Raw genomic sequence first — 20,511 nt, 5'->3', positions numbered from 1 at the left:
TTGCTCCTGGGCTGTCTTTAAAAAGCTCTGGATAGAACTTGAAATTAGTTTACTCCAAGTTGGTTTTTTGTTTGTTTGTTTTGTCTTGTTTTTATTTTGGCTGCACCAGGTCTTAGTTGTGGCACATGGGATCTTCGTTGTGGCATGCTAACTCTTTGTTGCAGCATGCTAACTCTTTGTTGCGGCATGCATGTGGGATCTAGTTCCCTGACCAGGGATGGCACCTGGGCCCCCTGCATTGGGAGTGTGGAGTCTTACCCACTGGACCACCAGGAAAGTCCCACTCTAAGTTTTATATAGTACCAGATTCATTGCTTCAAGGAATTTGTCCATTTCATTCAAGCTGTGAAATTTTTGTTGGCCGTAGTCTTTTCTCAGTTTCTCTATTTTCTGTTTCATTGATTTCTACTTAATTGGGGTTTACTTTGTTCTTTTTTTCTCTAGGTTCTTTTGATTTAATCTCTAATGTCACTGATTTCAGCCTTTCTTCTTTTCTAATATAAACATTTAAAGCTATAAATTTCCCTGTAGCACTTCTTTATCTGCAGCCACCCACAAATTTTGATATGTTGATTTTCATTATCTTTCAGTTTGAAATACTTTCTAATTTCCCTGATTTCTTTTTTGACCTATGTTAATTTTTCAAATATCTGAGATTTTCCTAGAACTTTTTCTTATTGATTTCTAGTTTAATTCTATTCTCCTTTAATTCACACTCTGTGTAATTTTAATCCTTTTAAATTTATTGATATTTATTTTATGACCCACTATATGAATTATCATGGTGCATGTACCACGTGCTCCTGAAAAGAACATATATTCTGCATGTTTTGGGCACAGTGCTGTCATGTAAGTAAATGTCACTTAGGTAAAGATGGTTGATAATGTTTTTTAGATCTTATATGTCTTTATTGATTTTTTGGGGGGGCAGTCTAATAGTTCTATTAATTGCTAAGAAAGGGGTGTTAAAAATCTCCAACTATGATGGTGATTTTTTTTTTGTTTCTCCCTCAATTTCCATCAATTTTTGTCTGTATTTTGAAGCTCTGTTAATAGGTACACATGTATGATAATTGTCATGTCTCTGATGTACATCCCTCTTTCTCTCTGGTAATGCTCTTTATTTGGAAGTTGTCTTAATTTGAGATTAGTATAGTTGTTCCAGCCCTCCTGTGCTTACCATTTGCATAGTATATCTTTTTTTCCATCCGTTTAGTTTCAGCTTATCTGTATCTTTACATTTAATGTGCAGACAACATACACAGCCAAATCTTGCTTTTCTGGCATTCTGACAATTTCTGTATTTTAATTGGAATGTTTAGTGCTTTAACATTTGATGTAAATTATTGATATGGCTAGATTTAGGTCTGCTGTTGTACTATTTATTTTGTTGTTCCCTTTCTTTTCTGTACCTCCTTTCCTGACTTTTTAAAAAAAAAATTTTTTTAATATTTATTTGGCTGCGCTGGGTCTTAGTTGCGGCACACAGGATCTTTTAGTTGTGGTATGTGGGCTCTTAGTTGCAGCATGTATGCGGGATCTAGTTCCCTGACCAGGGATCAAACCCAGGTCCCCTGCATTGGGAGCATGGAGTTTTAACCACTGGACCACCAGGGAAGTCTCTTTCCTGACTTCTTTTGGATTAACTAAATATTGTTTTGAATTTCATTTTAATTTAATTCTTAACATTTTAATTATATCTCTTTGCATTAATTTTTAGAGGTTGCTCTAAGATTGCAGTATACATCTTTAACTTTTTTAGTCTACAAAAAGTTAACACTGTACCACTTCATGTAAAGCAGAAATCTTGAAACCCTTCTTTCTCACCCTTGCCCCATCCCAGAATCACTTTTATACTGATCCAGTAGGATATTCTGCCTAGCCTATAATTTCGTGTAAGAAGCACTCTGACTTCTTTCCCCAATACTTCTTGTGGAACATGACCCAGAACTCTTTAGTAATAACAAAGCAACAAAGAAGTTTTTCAATGTCTTCTTGGTAAAGAAGGGATGCACTTTCATGAACTTACTCTGCTTATCTTTAAACTTGCCTGTTTCAGACTGATTGAATGAAGCCTCACAGTAGTTTAGGGTGGGGAAGTGGTTTAAAAATTTTTAGCAACTACATATTTGCCAGACCTTTTACATTTCTCACTTAATCCTAAAAACTGCAGCAGATGCCATTACCAATTTAGCAGAAAAACCTCACCACTGAGCATCAGATCCCTGTCAACTCAATGGTCCAACCTTGACCCCCATATTTAAAACCACAACTCACTTGGCACTGCTTATGACTCTTGAGATTCCCCTTGCCCTTTTTTCCCCAGTAGCACTTTACACCTTCCAATCTATTATAAATTCACTTATTTGTTATTATCTCCCTCTCTAGAAAGTAAGCTCCTTGAATGTAGTGTTGTTTTTTTTTTCACTGATATACTCAAACACTCAGAACAGTGCCTGGCACGTATTAGTGGCTCTTTATGTACTGTTGAATGAATGACTGTTCGTCATCTTCACCTGGGTGTTTCACAGGCGTTTCATACTCCACCCTGCAGTATTCCCCATGAGCCATCATTCATCCAACCAGGTATTCATATCAGAAGTATACCTGTGCCCCTTCACAATCTTATGTTCACTCATAAATTTATTCCTTGAATAAATATATTGAGCATCTGCTATGACCAGGCAAAATTCTAGACACTAGTTTCAACAATAAACAAAACAGAAAATCCCTGTCCCTTGACTGTCCCACTGAAGCTTGTAGTGGGAGAGATAGACAATAAACAAGTACATCTTGTCAAGTGCTGAGGAAAAACAAAAATAAAGCAGGGTAAGAAGGATAGGGAGGGTTTATATAAGGTGATCAAAAAGGGTCTCTCTGATAAGGGAGACTTAAGCAGAGACCTGAGGAAAATGGCTAAATTGTGTTTATACGCAGAGTGATTGTAGGCAGAGGCAATAGCAAATGCAAGTATTCTAGAACAAGACCGTAGCTGACATGAGCTTGGGACAGCAAAGAAACTACTGTGGCCTTTTTTCTCTGTTTCATTTTGTATAGTTGCTACACCTGCTGTTAATCCTATAATTTTTTTCATCCCTAATCATACACATCTTTTCATCCCAGGGTACTTTTCATCACGAGAAGCTCAATGTGGGTTTTATGTATGTGTCTATATAACGTTTTGAACATATGAAATACAGTTATGCTACTTTTTATTTTGTTTTGTTTTTATTAATATTTATTTGGCTGTGCCGAGTCTTAATCTTAGTTGAAGCACTTGGTATCTTCATTGCCATGTGCGGGATCTTTTTTTTTTTTTTAGTTGCGTCTTGTGGGATATAGTTCCCTGACCAGGGATTGAACTCGGGCCCCCTGCATCGGGAGTGCAGAGTCGTAGCCACTGGACCACCAGGGAAGTCCCCAGTTATGCTATTTTTAATGTCCTCTGTTAGCTGTTCTCTGGGTTGGTTTCAATTGATTGATTTTTCTCCTGTTTGTGGATGTTGTTTTCTTCCTTTTCTGCACATATGGTAATTTTTTATTGGATACCAGATATTATGAGTTTAATTTTTGGGGGTGCTTTTTTTCTCTGGCTTGGGTATCTGGTTGTCTCACACACATGCACTGATCAGTACTCTGCAGATTACTCCAGGGGCACTGTCCTCAGATCTCCAATGTTCTCTCTGTGTGCAACTCTCTCCTCTCAGGAACTCTGTCCTGCACAAGGTAGCAACTCGCTGCTGGTGGAATTTGAAGCCTGTGATGCTGTGCAGATAACAAGATGCAAAGCCAACTCAGGTTCTTCCAAGATCAACTCAACCTCCCATAGCCACCTAAGAGGTATATATTTCTATCCAGGCATAAATACTGTTTACCTCAGATTCTGTTTTTTTCTACACAGTAAGTGGAATTCAATATTATGACACTCCAGGAAAAAAGAAGAAGAAAAAAAAAGCCCTTGTCAGCAGATGAAGCAGTTAATGGAACTAGACTCAGAGTTGAGCCAGATATTGGGATTATCAGCTAGGGACTAAAATATCTACAATATATTAAAGAATACAGTGAAAAAGGTGGACAACCTGCACTGATACACAGGGAATTTCAACAGAGATGAAAACTACAAAAAAAAAAAAAAATGGAAATGCTAGAAGTAAAAAGCATAATATGAGATAAAAATTCTTTCAATAGTTTCATTACTAGAATGGACAAAGATGAGGAAAGAATCAAGGGACCTGAAGATAGGTAAAAAGGAACTATTCAGTTTGAAACACAAAAAGTTAAAAAAAAAAGTGTAAAAAAACAAACAAAAACTAAGAAACCACCAAAAACAGAGCATCCAGTTGTGGGACAATGACAGACAATCTAATGTACATGTAAAAGAAGCCCCAGAAGGAGAAGTGAGACGGCAGGGCAGAAGAAATATTTGAAGAGAAAATCGCAAAGAACATTACACAAATGGTAAAATATCAAACCACAGATCCAACAAATGGGGTCCAATGGGCTGCTGCTGCTGGTCAGGCTCAGTGCCAGCTATGTAAAACCAAAAGCTGATGTGTCCGTCTTCAGAGGCCAGAACTCAAAGCAGTCATCATGACCCTGACCAATCCTCCCCTTGATGAACCTGTTTTTACTAACTTTTGGGTCTTGTTTGCCAGGCGAAAGCGTACAGACTGGCAGATTAAAGACACCTCTTTGGCCTTTAAACTTATGCAAATTGCTCAGCTTCCCTAATAGTTAAAGGAATAAATATTAAAATTAGATATTTCTTCTTACGTTGACAAAATATGAAAAGCTTAGCAATATCCAGTAGTGGCCAGGAATGGATGCAAAGTTTTTCTCAAATGCTGCATGGTATGTAAATTGGTACTTTGTGAAAAGCAGCTTGACTGAAAGTGCACATACACACTGAATGGTCCCACTTCTCAACAGCTACTGAAGAGAAATAAACATATGTAAGAGGCATGTACTACTAACATGTTTTTGTAAAAGTGAGGGTAACCCTCCATTAAGTTTTACTTGTGCCCTCTCTCCTATTACCTACTATTATTTTTCTTTACAATTCCCACCAAGCTTTTGGAATCTATACTTATACCTGTCATCTCTGACTTTTCCCTAGGATTGCACTGAAACTTTTCTCAAGTGGTCACCATAAATATTAAAAGTAGTCCTGTTACCAATCTTCATCTTTTTCTATCACTATATAGCAGTCAACACAGATTGAAATCACATTTACTTGTCCACCATGTGCTTTCACATATTCACATACAGGCATACCTCAGAGATACTGTAGAATCAGTTACAGACCACTGCAATAAAGCTCATATCGCAATAAAGTGAATCACACAAATATTCTGGCTTCCCAGTACACATGAAAGTTATGTTTACACTACATTGTCTATTAAATGTGCAGTAGCATTATGTCTTAAAAAAATGTGCATACCTTAATTTTAAAATATCTGTTGCTGGGATTTCCCACAGTGGTTAGGACTTCACGCTCCCAATGCAGGGGGCCCAGGTTCGATCCCGGGTCAGAGAACTAGATCCTACATGCATGCCATAACTAAGAATTCACGTGCTGCAACTAAGTTTACGCCAGCCGCCAACTAAGGAGCCCGTGAGCTGCAACTAAGGAGCCTGTCTGCTTCAACTAAGACGTGGTGCAACCAAATAAATAGTTTAAAAATTCTCTGGATTAAAAAAAAATACCTATTGCTAAAAAAATGCTAACCATCATCTAAGCCTTCAGCAAGTCATAATCTCTGCAATGGTAATGTCAAAGATCACTGTTCACAGATCACCATAATACAGTAATGATGAAAAACTTTGAAATATTGCAATAATTACCAAAATGTGACAAAAAGACACAAACTGAGCAAATACTTTTGGAAAAATGGTGCCAACAGACTTGCTTGACACGGGTTGTCACAAACCTTCACTTTGTAAAAACTGTAGCATTTGCAAAAGCGTAATAAAATGAGGTATGCCTGTATAATATTTCACATACAGCACATATGACCTCGTAAAAACCCACTGAAATAGGTGGTATCAATCCTCTCATAGATGAGGAAACAAACTCAGAGCACCCTGCCCGAGATCACAAATAATAACTCAGGAAAAGTATCTAAGTGCCAGTTTAGTGCTCGTCCTACTAATGACTGGTCCTGGAATTTTCTTCTACTGGTTCCTTTATAATTCCTGTTTGATTATTTAATGAAACCAAAGACCAAGATTAATTAGTATAAAGCCTAGCATACTCAGAGACCAAGTAATCATATTATTGACTTTCTAGAAGCATATAAAAATAGGCTAATCTAAGGGTTCAAATGTGTATGTGCTCAATTAAAATCCCCATGTCTATGGTTATCACTAATTTAGATGGAAACAACCAAGCAAATATTGTTTCATAACAATTGGCAGACTTTAATATTCAAGAAAAATTATGTCCATCATACACATTAAAAATATAGGAAATTTCATGCAGACATGAAGCTTCCAATTCAGCCTTTGTGGCAACTTTTAGAATGAGAGTTACATATAAATACAGTACATTTTATAGTTCTCAAACTTCATAATTTTATACTGTGATTGATACAGCTTCTCTTTATATTTTACATATCCCATCTTGCTCACCTGATTAATATACCCTAGCCTGCACTGCTTCAGATTATGGAAATTAAAAAACAAAAACAAAAGCAAGCACAAGGACCTATCTCCTCCCACTTGATGAAAATGAATGAAAACATTTGTGTATAGAGTTATTTAAGAAAAATATTTTAAACTTTAAGGCTTACACACTTTAGTAGCTATTTCCACACATAAGAAATACAAAATTAAATCCTCCAGTGACACCTCTATTATTGATTGATACCACAATTTTCAAGTTTAGAGTATATTAACTACAAAAGCTATAAGAGAAAAAAAGTGATGCAAATTTGTACAGTACGTTTAAAAAACAGTATTCATAACATGAGGGAGAAATTAGAAACAAATGAAATAACTGATTTCAGAATTAACTAAAATATTAGCTATAATTTAGAAATACAGGTAACATTATTAAAGAATAAAACCTGATAGCAAAAATTTTAAGTAATAATGCCAACCCACTGGTGTCAACCTGTTTTTCCCTTTATGAAAAAACCAAGATCATTTGTTTTGATACAAGTTGTAAAAAAGTGAATACTAATCAGTGAATAAAAAGCATTTCTAAATTACAGCACGCATTCCCTTCCTTTCAATGGCTTTTTAAAAATACTTATGGTCCTTAGGTTCTTTCTTTAAAAGAAAATAATAAATTTGGGGGTTTTTTTTCCCTTGCAATTAATTTCAAGTTCATCCATGTGGTAGGTAAGGAGAATTCCCACTAAGTGAACATCTGCCAAGTACTGAAGAACACAAAAAAGAAAAAAAGAGTTTTTCAGAAACACTCAACAGGTTACATACAGGTGTTCATAACTTGACAAATCAAATTAACTTCATGGAATCCTTCACTGCATCATGGGCAAAGGCCACAGGCGCTCCCGTAGTATATGCAGAAAAGGTCCTACTGGTAAGATGCCAGATCGCATAGTGATTCCCCCTACCTAACTGACAATAAAGGTCTAAAGATTTATAAGTAAGTTTTCCTATGAAAACATGACATTTATGCTACCAGCACATTATTGAGATTAAGTCTAATCCAAATTGCCACTTAATGTCATCACAATCATCTGTGAAAATATTCAATATTATATCCTTTTCTCCAAGAAAAGGTTAAAACATTAAATTAGTCATCTCTACTTATCAAGCTACTGGAAAACAGGATAATAAACATTAAAAAATACAAAGGAAAACTCCCTCCAATAAAGATATGCTAGAGGTAGAAATTTAAAGCAGCATACACTTTTAGCTACAGCTATCAGGGAACAAAACTGATATTAATCTGAAATTATATTAATGGCTGCTGCTTAACATTAAAGACACAGACCGTGGGCAGTAATTTATCCCTAAATTTCATAATCAAAATTTCTCCACATTAACACTACCATGACAGTTTTTACTAGTATATAATTGTTTTAACGGAAAAAAAAGTGCTTGCTTTTGTAATTCAGGTAATCTAAAGAAAAGACATTATTGTAAACATCTCACTGACAAACTCTGTATTCATTTATAGTTTGAAATACATTTCAAATGGGCAGATTTTATTCTTATTTCCCTAGTTTCCTAGCAGTACCTTTAATAAAGGCTTTTGTGCCTCACTTAGAATGTTGAGATCTCATACACTTCAGAGTGATCCATGATGAGTATGCTTTCAAAAAGTGTTCAGTTTAGTGTGGCCGAAAGACGTACTAATTTAATTTCTCAGTTACTTAAAATGCATTTTACTGGCCTGTGATCCTATGAATTCAGCACTTCATAAAAATGAAATGTCTGATGCAACTATAAGTTCAGCAGAGCTAGAAAATAAAATCAAATAATTTGAATGACAAGAATAGATACACATTTTATGTATAGATTGCTTAGGTCCAAAGTAAACAAAAGTCCCAATTCCAGATGTTGAAAGTGACAGGTTCCTTTGACTTTTAAAAATAACATGTGTAATGCATACAAAACAACAAAAAAGGAGATTATTATGGACTTCAATACTATTAGTCATTTGTATGGCAGACTTGCAATGGACAGCTTCATGAAGACACTGGAGATAAAAGTTTTTTCTATTGAAAGATAATTCTGGGCTTCAAGGAAAAGGTATACTTGAAGACATTTCCTCTATATTTACTTGTGTAGTACAAATATGCACGGCATAGTGTATTTCTGAAAAAGCGACAGACATATTAAGAAAATAGACGCTATTTCTAAATTTTGTTAGGAATAAGAAGGCACCACTGATTTGAGGTTGTGTCCTGTCATTGTGATAGTTGATTTTGAGTTGTTTATTTCAGCATTTGCTATTATTAAACTTTTTCCCTGGTGATATCACTTGAGACCATTATTGTGGTTTACGGACCACAAACAAGACACATTCATAGTAGTATTTCATCATGGAGAGATCATTCACAGTATATGTTGACAAGACAGATTCTTTTTCCACCTGAAATGCAAACAATAATCACAATGATGATGATGCCAACAACCATGGGGCTATTTTAAACACATTCTGCATATTAATTCATTTATTACACACACGTACCTAAGATTGGCACTATCAGTAATCCACTTTACCCACAAAAGGTTTGCTCAAGGTCACACCTCTGGTAAGTGGTGGAACTGGAATTCACACTCAAGAAGTCTAATTCCAGAGCCTGAACTCTAAACTACTGTAATATATTACTTCTCTTTAAGAACAAACCTACTGTTTATTTTTTAAATGAATCGAATGCTTCTAAATAAAGATACAACTAAAATATAATAGTCAAAGTATATCATGAAACCTTATAATCACATAAGGAAAGATCGAACAGTATAAAAGTACATATAGTAAACAACACCCCTTTTACACCTGCCCTCCCACCCTGTTTACCTGGTATCTATCAGTCTACAAAGGCCAGTATTAAAATGGTCAGCTACCACTTATTGAAAGGTGATTACACCAGAGATTACAGTTTCCCATTTACATACATTATCGCAAACCCTTATAATTCTAAAAGCTAATTTTAATAGTATTATTTTCACCTTCTGGGTGAGAAAACAAAGGTAGAGAGGCAAAGCCAGTAACTGCCGTAATATCACCATTCCTGCTTAAGTGCTTTGGAAGTTAAACTTTGGTAATACTTCACTCCATCCTTACCTCTACCTGGAATCCATATTGCAGGACAACGTTTTTTATATCCTCATAGCTCAATTCTATGGAAAGTTCATTCGCCAAATTTTCAAAATGGTACAGCAGAGGGCCTACGGTTTAAAGACACTATCAATGAACTACTTAAATATAAACATGCCCTAGTAGCTGTTTAAACTGAATTCCAAATTGAGTAATAAGTTGTGTAGAGGATGAAACATAAAAAGGAGACGTAAAGAACTGTTACATTTGCCAAGGACAAGTATCCAGACCCCTGAAACTTTGGCCAAGTAATTGCCAGCTGAGTGCTGGGCCTGCATTCACGACTCCCTCTGGTGTGACAGCCTTGCACTGTGATTCTCCACGTCATGGGCCTTACAACTGCAACTCTTAGTTCCTGAGGGAGTAGCTGAGTCACACAATACCAAGTCCCCAAAATGCAAGGATACACTGTAATTATAATCCCATAAATAAATGCAAAACTGCAGTTACAAACTGAGTATGGTGTGAAAGCAGAGAAGGGTCCTCAAGTCAGACTGGGCAGGAAAAAGTGTGGAGGTGAGGGGGGGCGGTTGGAGAGTTATAAGCAGGGCTTCCTAGAAGGAAAAAGGAGATACTAGAGCTGGCTTTTTTTTTTTTTCTTCCTTTTTTGGCCATGCCTTGTGGCTTGCAGGGTCTTAGTTCCCTGACCAGGGATCAAACCTGGGCCACTGCAGTAAAAGCGCCAAATCCTAACCACTGGACCACCTAGTGTTGGCTTTTTAAGCGCACAATTCATATCCCAGCTCTGACACCAACTAATAGTGTGCCTATGAACAAGTCACTAACCCTGCCCCGTCTGTAACATGACTTTAAGGTGAGATACCACACCTGGCATATAGAAGGCACTAAGTTAATCCCAGCCATTGCAACTTTTTACAATGGCATTCACCCCTTACTATTTTCTCATTTCAGATATCCAAAGAACTATCATCTGACTCAAACAAGATTTTCCAATCTTTTAATCTCACATTTTGCTCAGTCTATCAGCTTCATCCAGGTAACGTTATCATTCCACAGTTACACTAAGGGACTAATCTAGACAATCTTCTCTGTACCTTTCATTGGGCTAATTATAAATCCTGAGACCAACTCGGCACCCACACCCTATCCCCCACTCCTCATACCATGTGCTAATAATCACAAGAGATAAAAGTAACAAGACAAAGTTTCTGCTCCCAAACTGCTCACCACTCTGTGAAAAATGCTTAGGGTTAAAAAGTTTTTCTTCTCCTCTTTTTTACTGTACGTAAACCACTAGAAAAAAAAAACTATAAATATAATTCATACATTAGTGCTCTTTTCAAAAGATAACAAGATTCCCCACGAAACTACTCTACTTTATCAAGCTTAAATTCCTGTTAGTTGTATTAGTACTAGTAAAAATGAAAGGTGTTACCATTTACTGAGCACCTACTGTATTCAAGATCATCCCAAAGCTTTTGAAGCCTTTTATTAAAGAATGCAGAGCCTCGTAGCAGTCTTTCCAGCTCTAAAGCATATGCTGTTCCTTCTCTATTATTTTAAGAACCTCCAACAATATTGTCTTATTATATCTACATAAACATATTCCTAGGCCAGATTTTACTTCCATGCATGGTTGTGTTCCATTACAAGCTACATAAATAAAGGAACATGTCTTAAGTTTCTTTTGAATCCACCATAGTGCCCAGCATAGCACTGAATGTACAGTTAAGCATCTTTAATTTTACCACTGAAGACACCCATTACAGTTGTGCTGTATTTTTCAGTCTCCTATTACAAATGGTACTTCAGCAAATAGGTCTGTGTATATTTCAGATTCTTCCTTACAAACACATTCCTTGAAGTGAAATTTCCAGGTCAAAGAGAATAAACATTTTTACTGACTTGATTCAAACTGCCAAAATGCTTTCCAAAAGAGAGATAACAGTTTTCACTCACAATTGCAATAAGTACTTGTTTTAACACCTTACTTAGGAAGTGGTGGGAATACAATGGTACAGTCAGTCTGGAAAAATGGTTGGCAGTTTCTTGTAAACTCCTCCATACATGCACCACCAATAGGTGCTTACCTAAGAGAAACAAAAACTTGTGGCTACATAAAGATTTGTACTCTAGTGTTTATAGCAACTTTATTCATAATCATAATAATCTGGGAACAACCCAAATGTCCATCATCCAGTAAAAGAATAAACAGAATGTAGCATATCCATACAATGAAATATTACTCAGCAATAAAAACAAAAAAAGCCACTGGTACCTGCAACCAAATGGGTGAATTTCAAAAGCATTATGCTAAGTGAAGGAAGCCAGACACAAAAAGCAACTTACTATATGATTCTATTTATATGGTATTTTGGAAAAGGAAGAACTATAGTAACATAAAACAGAGAACTGTCAGGTATTGAAATGAGAGAACTGACTACAAAGGGGCACAAAAGACCTTTAGGGGATGATAGAAATGTTCCCTATCTTGAAAGAGGTAATGGTTACATGATTATCCAGCTTTCAAAATACATCAAGCTGTACACTTTTAAAAAAAAGGGGTGAATTTATTATGTCAACTATACCTCCCCAATCTAATTTAAAAAGAAAAAATGCAATGTGTTTCTTCTTTAATTAAGTATTTGCTAATTTGGCGAGAGGACAATGATAGGCCATACATGATTCTATCTGCATTTCCTTGAGAAATTTTTCACGTTTTTTCACATATATTACCTGGTTGCTCATTCTTTAAATGAATGTTTACCAACCACCTAGCAAATACCCAGCACTGGATATATAAAGATGAACAAAACACTGCCACACTCTAGGAGTTCTTTTATTTTCTCAACTCACGTGTCTTTTCACATTTTTAATGGAAATTACAGAAGAAGCAAAGAAATATTTTTTCTTCGACCATATGTATAATGCAAGCTCAATAAGAGAAAGCTAAAATAACATGAAATAGCAAAAAAATAAAATCAAACCCATGCATAATCCTAATATTCACAGATAACCACCTGAAAACTTAATGTATCTCTCTGCAGTCTTTCCTTGATGTATTAGCATGAGATATTACGTATACAGTGTTGCATCTTATACTTCATTAAGAATATTTCCCTATTTTATTAATTATTTCTGGAGAATGGTTTTACTATGTGGCTATCCTATGACTATTTATCCATTCCATTACTGTTAGAAACGTAGGTTCAGTCTAAGTTTTTACTCAATGAGTATGCCTATCAATTGGTCTTTAGTCTTCGCCCATATCTAATTATTTCCCTCTGACAGACTTCTACAAGTACAATTAATCTAACAAATGTACGTAATAATGAATGCAATTATGTAATAGGTTAGATCAGGGGCCCCCACCCCCAGGCTGCAGACCAGTACAGATCCACGGCCTGTTAAGAACCAGGCCACACAGCAGGAGGTGAGCGGCAGGCGAGAGAGCAAAGCTTCATCTGCTGTTCCCATCGCTCCCATTATCTCCTGAACCATGCCGCCCCCCACTCTCCCATGCCCCGTCCCCATCCATGGAAAAATTGTCTTCCCTGAAACTGGTCCCTGGTACCAAAAAGATCGGGGACCGCTGAGTTAGATGGCAAGGCAAATATTTTAGGCTTTGTAGGCCACATACAATCTCAATCACACATTCTTATTTGTGTCTCTCCCTACCCCGACCCTTCAAAAAAGTAAAAAATACTCCTAGCTGGTGGGTCATAAATAGGCTGCTGGCCAAATTTGGCCTATGGGTTATAGTTTGCCAAATCCCGACCAACATATGAATTGTTAAGATTTTATCATATATTATCAAATTGTTTTTTTCCTGAATAAAGTTTTATTACTATACTCCCACTAGCAGTACATAAGCACACCCTATCTCACTGTACCTTATCTAAATATCAAGCAAAAAATTTTAAAACCTACCCAGTATGAGATGAAAAATGGCATCTCATTTATATATTTATTTGATTGGCAATGAAAGTGAACATTTTCCCCCCCTGTATATAGGTCATTTTCATTTACTCTTTTATAACACACATTTATGTTGTCTGTCTATTTCATTTATGGGCAGATAAAAGACTTTTACTTTTTTCCCCCTTTCCAATTTTTTTCTAATTAAAAAAATAGAGCTCACTGTAAAAATACAAAAACATATAAAGGAACTTTTGCTTCCTGTAAAGACAGGTTACGTTATTCTGACCAATTCTTCTACTGAAAACGACTAAAACTGGTGTATATAATTTATTTTTTTAAATCTTAAAAATACAGAATAAATGAAAAGTTAGTAAGAAACTACCAGGAGCCCAGAGGATTAACCAGAGGTAAACCTAGATGCCATTTTTACCCTGAGAGTATCTGACTATTCACATGAAATGGAGCTGCAATTTGACAGACTCTTTTGGCCAGGGTGATAAAAGACAAAACTCTGAGCCCACCCAAGGTAGGTATGAAAGATCACTCAACATTATATTAGGCATCTTGTGGGTTATCTTTAAGGTAAGAAATAAGTAAACTGAATTCTATCCTTTAACCTGGGGGTGGGGAGGAGGGGTGCTGCAGGAAAAGTTGACCTAGTGCTTACTAAACAAGGGGAAAAAAAAGAGAAAAAAAAAATCATTTCAGAGTGATACTGTAAACCACACTTTAACCCTAGGGTAGATTTTCAGCCTAATTTTACATAATTTGGGTGGTCCAATAAACCTCAAGTACTGGTTTTAGTTTAATATTTAATTTTAATTTAATTTAGAATTTAATATTTTACTGTTCTGACAATGTTCCAATCTTCTCCCAGAAGCAAACACACATTCCTTTGGAGAAAAACTCCTTTAATGTAGGTCTCAGGTAATCCCCAAAAGTGACTTTTCAAGGGCAATGAGCAATAAATAAACGGTTAAGGTCAACAGCCCAGTGAAACAAAGAACCATAAGCAAGAACCAGCAGGAACAAGAGAAAGCAGAAACTTTCTTGCAAAGACTTGAGATATTACAATTATCAGACAAAACACACTCAGTATTTTCAAAGAAATAAAAAACAATCTTGAAAATATATCCAGAGAATAGAAGACTCTTATATGACATAGCAGATGAAAACAAACAAACAAAAACCCACCTGATAGAAATAAAATACATGTTAGACACAGTGAAAGAGAGAATTTGTGAATAGGAAGACAGCTCAGAATGAATTATCCAGAATGCAGAACAGAGAGACAAAAAATAGCAAGTAAAGGGAAGTGAAAGCTAGAGTGAGAAGTTCTAAAATACATTTGATTGCATTTCCAGAAGAAGAGAAAAAGAATGAGGGAGAGGAGGTTTATGAAATAATAGTAGAAATAATAACTGTTATTACTTATTTTGATACTACACTTGTCTCATATTGGCAAGTGGAGACCCTTTTTAAGCTAAGATTTTTCAGAGCTGATGAAAAAATTTATAGATTCAGGTAGCCCAATAAACTAGTTTTTAAAAAGAAAAATTCACACCTAGATATAATATTGAACCTGAAAAAACTACAAAGTGAAAATCTTAAAAACAAAACTGATTACTCAAAGTTAAAATAACTAAAGTCTCAACAGCAAAAACAGAAGCTAGAAGCCACTGGAATGATATCTTCCGTGTGTTGAAAGCTATATGCCAACCTTGTACTCTATACCTAGTGTTGCTTTGGAAATAAAAGTACCAGCATAAACTCTTGATCTATAAACATGAACTCATGTTTATGGAAATAGAAGGATACATACATATACTTCTAAAAAGGCCTAGAAGCAATACCATCACAGTGGTAGAATCCAGATTTTCATTTCTATATACCATTCCCCAGTAAAAGGAACCAGGAATCCTTGGAAAAACTGGCTGACCTCAGGAATCTCAGGCAGAAAAAGTATAAGATGGGCCTGGAATACCTGGTTATGCCAGAAAGGAAGTGTTCAAAAAATGACAGGGATATGTCAAAAGGACACAGGAGCCAGCTAGAAGAAGATCCCATTTACCAAATCTGGGGTAAACTGATTTAAACCTTTTATATCCTTAAGGTTCTAAAGGTTCCCGTTAAGAGACAGAGATTATTTTAGATTGGATAGTGAAAGAAAATTTAACTGTATTCTGTATATAAGAGACACATCTAAAACATAAAGATACAGAAAGGATTTAAGAGAAAAAGATCCACCATACAATTATTAAAAGCTCATATAGCTATACTGACATGACCATGCCACTTGCATCTGTGCAGAACAGGCAGCTGGCACTCAAACCCCAGCAAAAGGTTTATAGGCAGGGTAGGGAAGTGCTGGGAGTAGAAGTAGGCTGAGCTGGTGGTGGGTCACTGCTTCATCATTTTCCAATGCAGACTTTTAATTAGTCCTCTTCTTCTCTGTCCTACATTTCACCCTCACTCTCTACTCAGCCATGTTTTCATAAATTCTGCTCCTTTTCCATTTACTGTTTCAAGTAAATGAAAGTTCTGGTCTCCTGCCTGAGCATGGACTGGAAGTGGGCATAAGGTAGGCAGCTTGGTTACATAAAAGGTCAACTGTTTCCTAAATAAATTTTCAACTTATGTTTTTTTTCATTTGGTGCCTCATTTTCCAGGGTTATTCCAGGTTAACTGGCTCTATTCACATTGGATTCTTTGCAAAACTTATCCACCTACCCCATCTTCTGAAATACCGTTACATTCTTTTGTCCCGATAGCATCCCTGCCATTCATTGTGCATGTTTTACACCTTTTTATAAACTGTAAGAAGATCTCAATGAGGAGATAATGTATGTGTTCAATCATCCACCTTTTATAGGAAATCTCTCATGTTTTTAAAAATTCTGTAGCTTTATAATGCTTTAAAATCTGATGGGCTCCATTTTTCATTACACTTTACAAAGACCTTCTTTGGTATTTTAACCTGTTTATTCTTCCAGATGAAGTTAGATTCCCTTTGCTAATTGCCTGCCCTCCACTACCCAACTATAAATACATCAGTGCATGTGCATAGACACACACACTTACACTCCCACTTTTAAAAATAAATTACATATAAATGCATTTAAAGGGTACTGGTCACCATGAAAAACTGAAAAACAGTTGCACAGGATGCAAATGCATTCTTCTACATTTTGCCAAATCAGAGCCTTTACCAAAGGATATATGCATTAGAGTTCCCTTGAAAAGCTCACTAGTTTTCCCAAACCTAGGAAACATTAAAGTGAATACCTTAAGTATCCCTTAAAGCATTTCATGAGGGTGAGTCAAAAATTACCCGCACTGTCTTATCGGTGCTTTCCGTTAAAGGCTACTGTCTCCCCAGTCACTGCTGTGCAGGTGTGAACGTGTTACATCACTTCATTTGTAACTGCAGTGTGAGCAAAAATGGATGCCCCACTTGTGATTTGCATGAAAGAAGAGCAGCATGCAGTGATTTGTTTTTTGTGGTCTGAAAGTGTACCTGGTGCCATTATTTATGGAAGACTTTGTGCACAGTATGGAGAAAGTGTTTTGTCATGAAGAAGTGTGTATGAATGGATAGAGATGCTTACTGAAGAGCTGAAGCCTAAACTTTGGATTAAACACAGAGGACTGCTATCCAAGGGCGTTGTGATCTTGCATGACAATGCACATCCGCACACTTCTGTCCACACTGTCGACACTCTGCAAAAACTTCATTTTGAGGTGTTAAAGCATCCTCCCTATAGTCCTGATCTTTCTCCATCGGACTTTCACCTGTTTGGTCCCCTGAAAGCAGCCCTACGAGGATGAAGATTCACTTCTGATGAAGAAGTGAAGACAACGGTGCATTTGTGGCTGGCAGCTCAGCCTAAAACATTTTTTAATGAGGGAATACAAAAGCTTGTTGACAGATGGGCAAAGTATATTGAAAAGCAAGATTATGTGAAAAATGATGTATTTGTCTTTTCTACAAAGTTAATGAAAATAAATTCTACAGCCAGAGTACGGATAATTTTTGACTCACCCTGGTATAAGTCAACAATGTTCCTAACTCTAATCTCATACAATGTGGCAAACTTTTCATTATAATTTAACTTCCAACGTAACTTTTTAGTATTCCAGAATGACTAGCAGTTACATTTCTCATTATATATGAATGTGTTGACATTCTGGTCTATGTAAGCACAGTTAGGGTCAAACTGTCCCCATGGGCATGGGAACACACTCTCAGTTTACAGATAAAACTAATTTTCCAAGTCCACGTGACTGAAGCCAAAACCACAGGAATATTATGAATTTACCAATATAAATGCCATTTATCGTGTTTCTTGGCAGCAATCTTTTGTGGCATCTTAACATTACTTTGATCCTGATTTCAGATTCTGAAATAATACATCCATTCACACACATAAAAGTTGCTAAATATTCACTCCAAGTGAGGAAGAAGCATGAGATTCCTGCCCTCCTCAAGTTTAAAGACTAGTAGGGGAAACAAAAAGATGAATGACTATAATACCATAATGTGTTAAATGCTACTGACAGATTCTGGGAGAATATAAAAGAGAAATACAGAATATTTAACCCAATCTGAAAGGATCTCCTGAGCTGAGTTTAAAGAGCACATAAAAATAAGAGCCCCAAATAAAAATAAAGAAGAAAGAGAAAGGGCTTTCTAGGCCAGAGGACTAACACCTGAGGTCAGGGCAGAGGCAGTAAAAAAAAAAAAAAAATGCAGAGACCAAAGACAGAAGAAAGATCACAAAGGGCACTGTACACATCCAGAAGAGTCTGGGTTACCAACAAAGTTAGACTTTTATGCAGGGAGTCTGACAAGGACAGATTTGCACATTGGGAAGATCACTCTGGTAGTAAATGGAGAACTGAAAGGGATGTAGAGGGTTGAAGATAACTTGAAAGCAGGAATACTCTTAAGGAAACTACTGAAGTAATCCAAGCAAGCAATGATGAGGGCCTGGACTAAGGCACTAGTACAAGGCCAGAGCAATGGTTTTTGACCAAGGGCGGTTCTGCATTTTGGCTGTCACAACCGGAGAAACCACTGGAATCTAATAGGTACAGGCCAGGGATGCTGTCAACCATTCTACAGTGTACAGGACAACCCCCGCCCCCATCCCCAAATGACTGCACAGTCAGAATAATGCTAAGTCATAGACTGACCCAGTGCAAGCCTGCAGAGGTAGCTGATTAGGCATTCAAGGGGTTGGATCTGTGCTGTCAGCCTGTCTCTACCATATATAAGCTCCACAGCCTTTCTGCTAGTTACTTAACCCGAGATTCAGTTTCTTCAACTATAAAATAGCAATAGGGACTTGCCTGGTGGCACAGTGGTTAAGAATCCGCCTGCCAATGCAGGGGACACAGGTTCAAGCCCTGAGCTGGGAAGATCCCACATGACACAAAGCAACTAAGCCCATGCACCACAACTATTGAGCCTGCGCTCTAGAGCCCATGAGCCACAACTATTGAGCCTGTGTGCCTCAACTACTGAAGCCCACACACCTAGAGCCCGTGCTCCGCAACAAGAGAAGCCATTGCAATGAGGAGCCTACATCACAATGAAGAGTAGCCCCCGCTCCCCATAGCTAGAGAAAGCCCGTGTGCAGCAACGAAGACCCAATGCAACCAATAAATACATTAATTAATTAAAAATAAAAATAAATAAAATAGCAATAATCCCAGTTCAACATACGGTTGTTTTGAGACTAAACAAGGTATTTTTAAGTGGCTAACATAATGCCTAACCCACAGAGAGCAAATACCCAGTAGGTACTGTTATCTTTCAATCATTCCTTGGAAAAAGGAATACTTTTCCCTTAAGGAAGACCCAAGGTTAGAGATATCTGCTTCATATCAAGGCTATATTTTACAGCTGCTTTCATCACAAGCATATTTACCTTGATTATCATTATTCTCCCTTTATTTTAAAGGAAGAGGATAAAACTGGCAATTTCCCTTAGACTCTGGATGGGAAGGACCATGTCATACTCATCATTTGATTTCTAGCACCTAGCAATAGGATGCAGTAAAAAGGTTTTTGCATAAATGAAATTATGTTTCTACTCTTTCTTAAACTCAAGGTAGTCACAAAGTATCATACCTACTCTTTTCCCAGAATGTATATGTACTGGGGAGGAGATGTCCATGGGGGAGATTAAGTGCTTTCCCTCAAATGTTTCATTACAGAAATAAAAGAACACTTTCTTCTTAACAGAAGTGCTGTCTCCATGGAGTGAAGCATGGGGAAGATGAGGGATGATTATCACTGAACTAATAGTACCTCTTTGAAATTATGACTGCTGAGACTGACCTAGTGTGAATATACAACTTTTGGAGGTTCCACTGCTTTTGGAGGAACTAGCTATGATTGGAGGAACTGCACCACTAATTAGAATGCAGTCTAAAGGAAACTGTGCAGGTTTTACAACATGTACAACATGATTACAACTTTTGTGAACATTTAATGCTGTGAAGTTACCAAATATAGAACAGCTATAAGTACTCAGATTAATGTATAATTTCTAATAAATACTGAGGAACTTACCTAGATTTATCCAAATTCCACCTGGCTTGAGTATTTTCCATATTGTGTCAATATAATCAATTACATTGTGAGCTGTGTCTATGAAGAAACAGGTAGCAATACAGTCCCAGGTATCTATTCAAGGAAAATCAAATTACTTCATGTTATGTTATTTTGCCTTTCTTGTAATGAATTCTATAAATGTACCCGTTACCTCTCTACAGACTATGAATATTTCACTTAACTGCAGGAGTACAGAAGCTAAACTCTTCCA

General features: G+C 36.6%; 1 protein-coding gene across 2 annotated transcripts in view; it reads right to left on the bottom strand.

The window, feature by feature from the left end:
• Nucleotides 1-8,453: 8,453 nt before the first annotated feature.
• Nucleotides 8,454-20,511, bottom strand: part of CARNMT1 (carnosine N-methyltransferase 1) — a 39,224-nt gene continuing 27,166 nt past the window's right edge. Inside the window, exons 6-8 of one of the 2 annotated variants that reach the window (XM_057721748.1) lie at nt 20,259-20,372; nt 9,764-9,867; nt 8,454-9,067 (exon numbers count right to left, since the gene is read on the bottom strand). In XM_057721748.1, the coding sequence (XP_057577731.1) occupies nt 8,966-9,067; nt 9,764-9,867; nt 20,259-20,372 (320 nt within the window). In that variant the 3' untranslated portion in view covers nt 8,454-8,965. The other variant, XM_057721747.1, reaches the window with a different exon arrangement.

This window comes from Hippopotamus amphibius, chromosome 2, assembly GCF_030028045.1.
Source record: "Hippopotamus amphibius kiboko isolate mHipAmp2 chromosome 2, mHipAmp2.hap2, whole genome shotgun sequence".
Lineage (NCBI taxonomy): Eukaryota > Metazoa > Chordata > Mammalia > Artiodactyla > Hippopotamidae > Hippopotamus > Hippopotamus amphibius.
The sequence above is the reverse complement of the archived record's forward strand: the minus strand, read 5'-3'. Positions and strand labels throughout refer to the sequence as shown.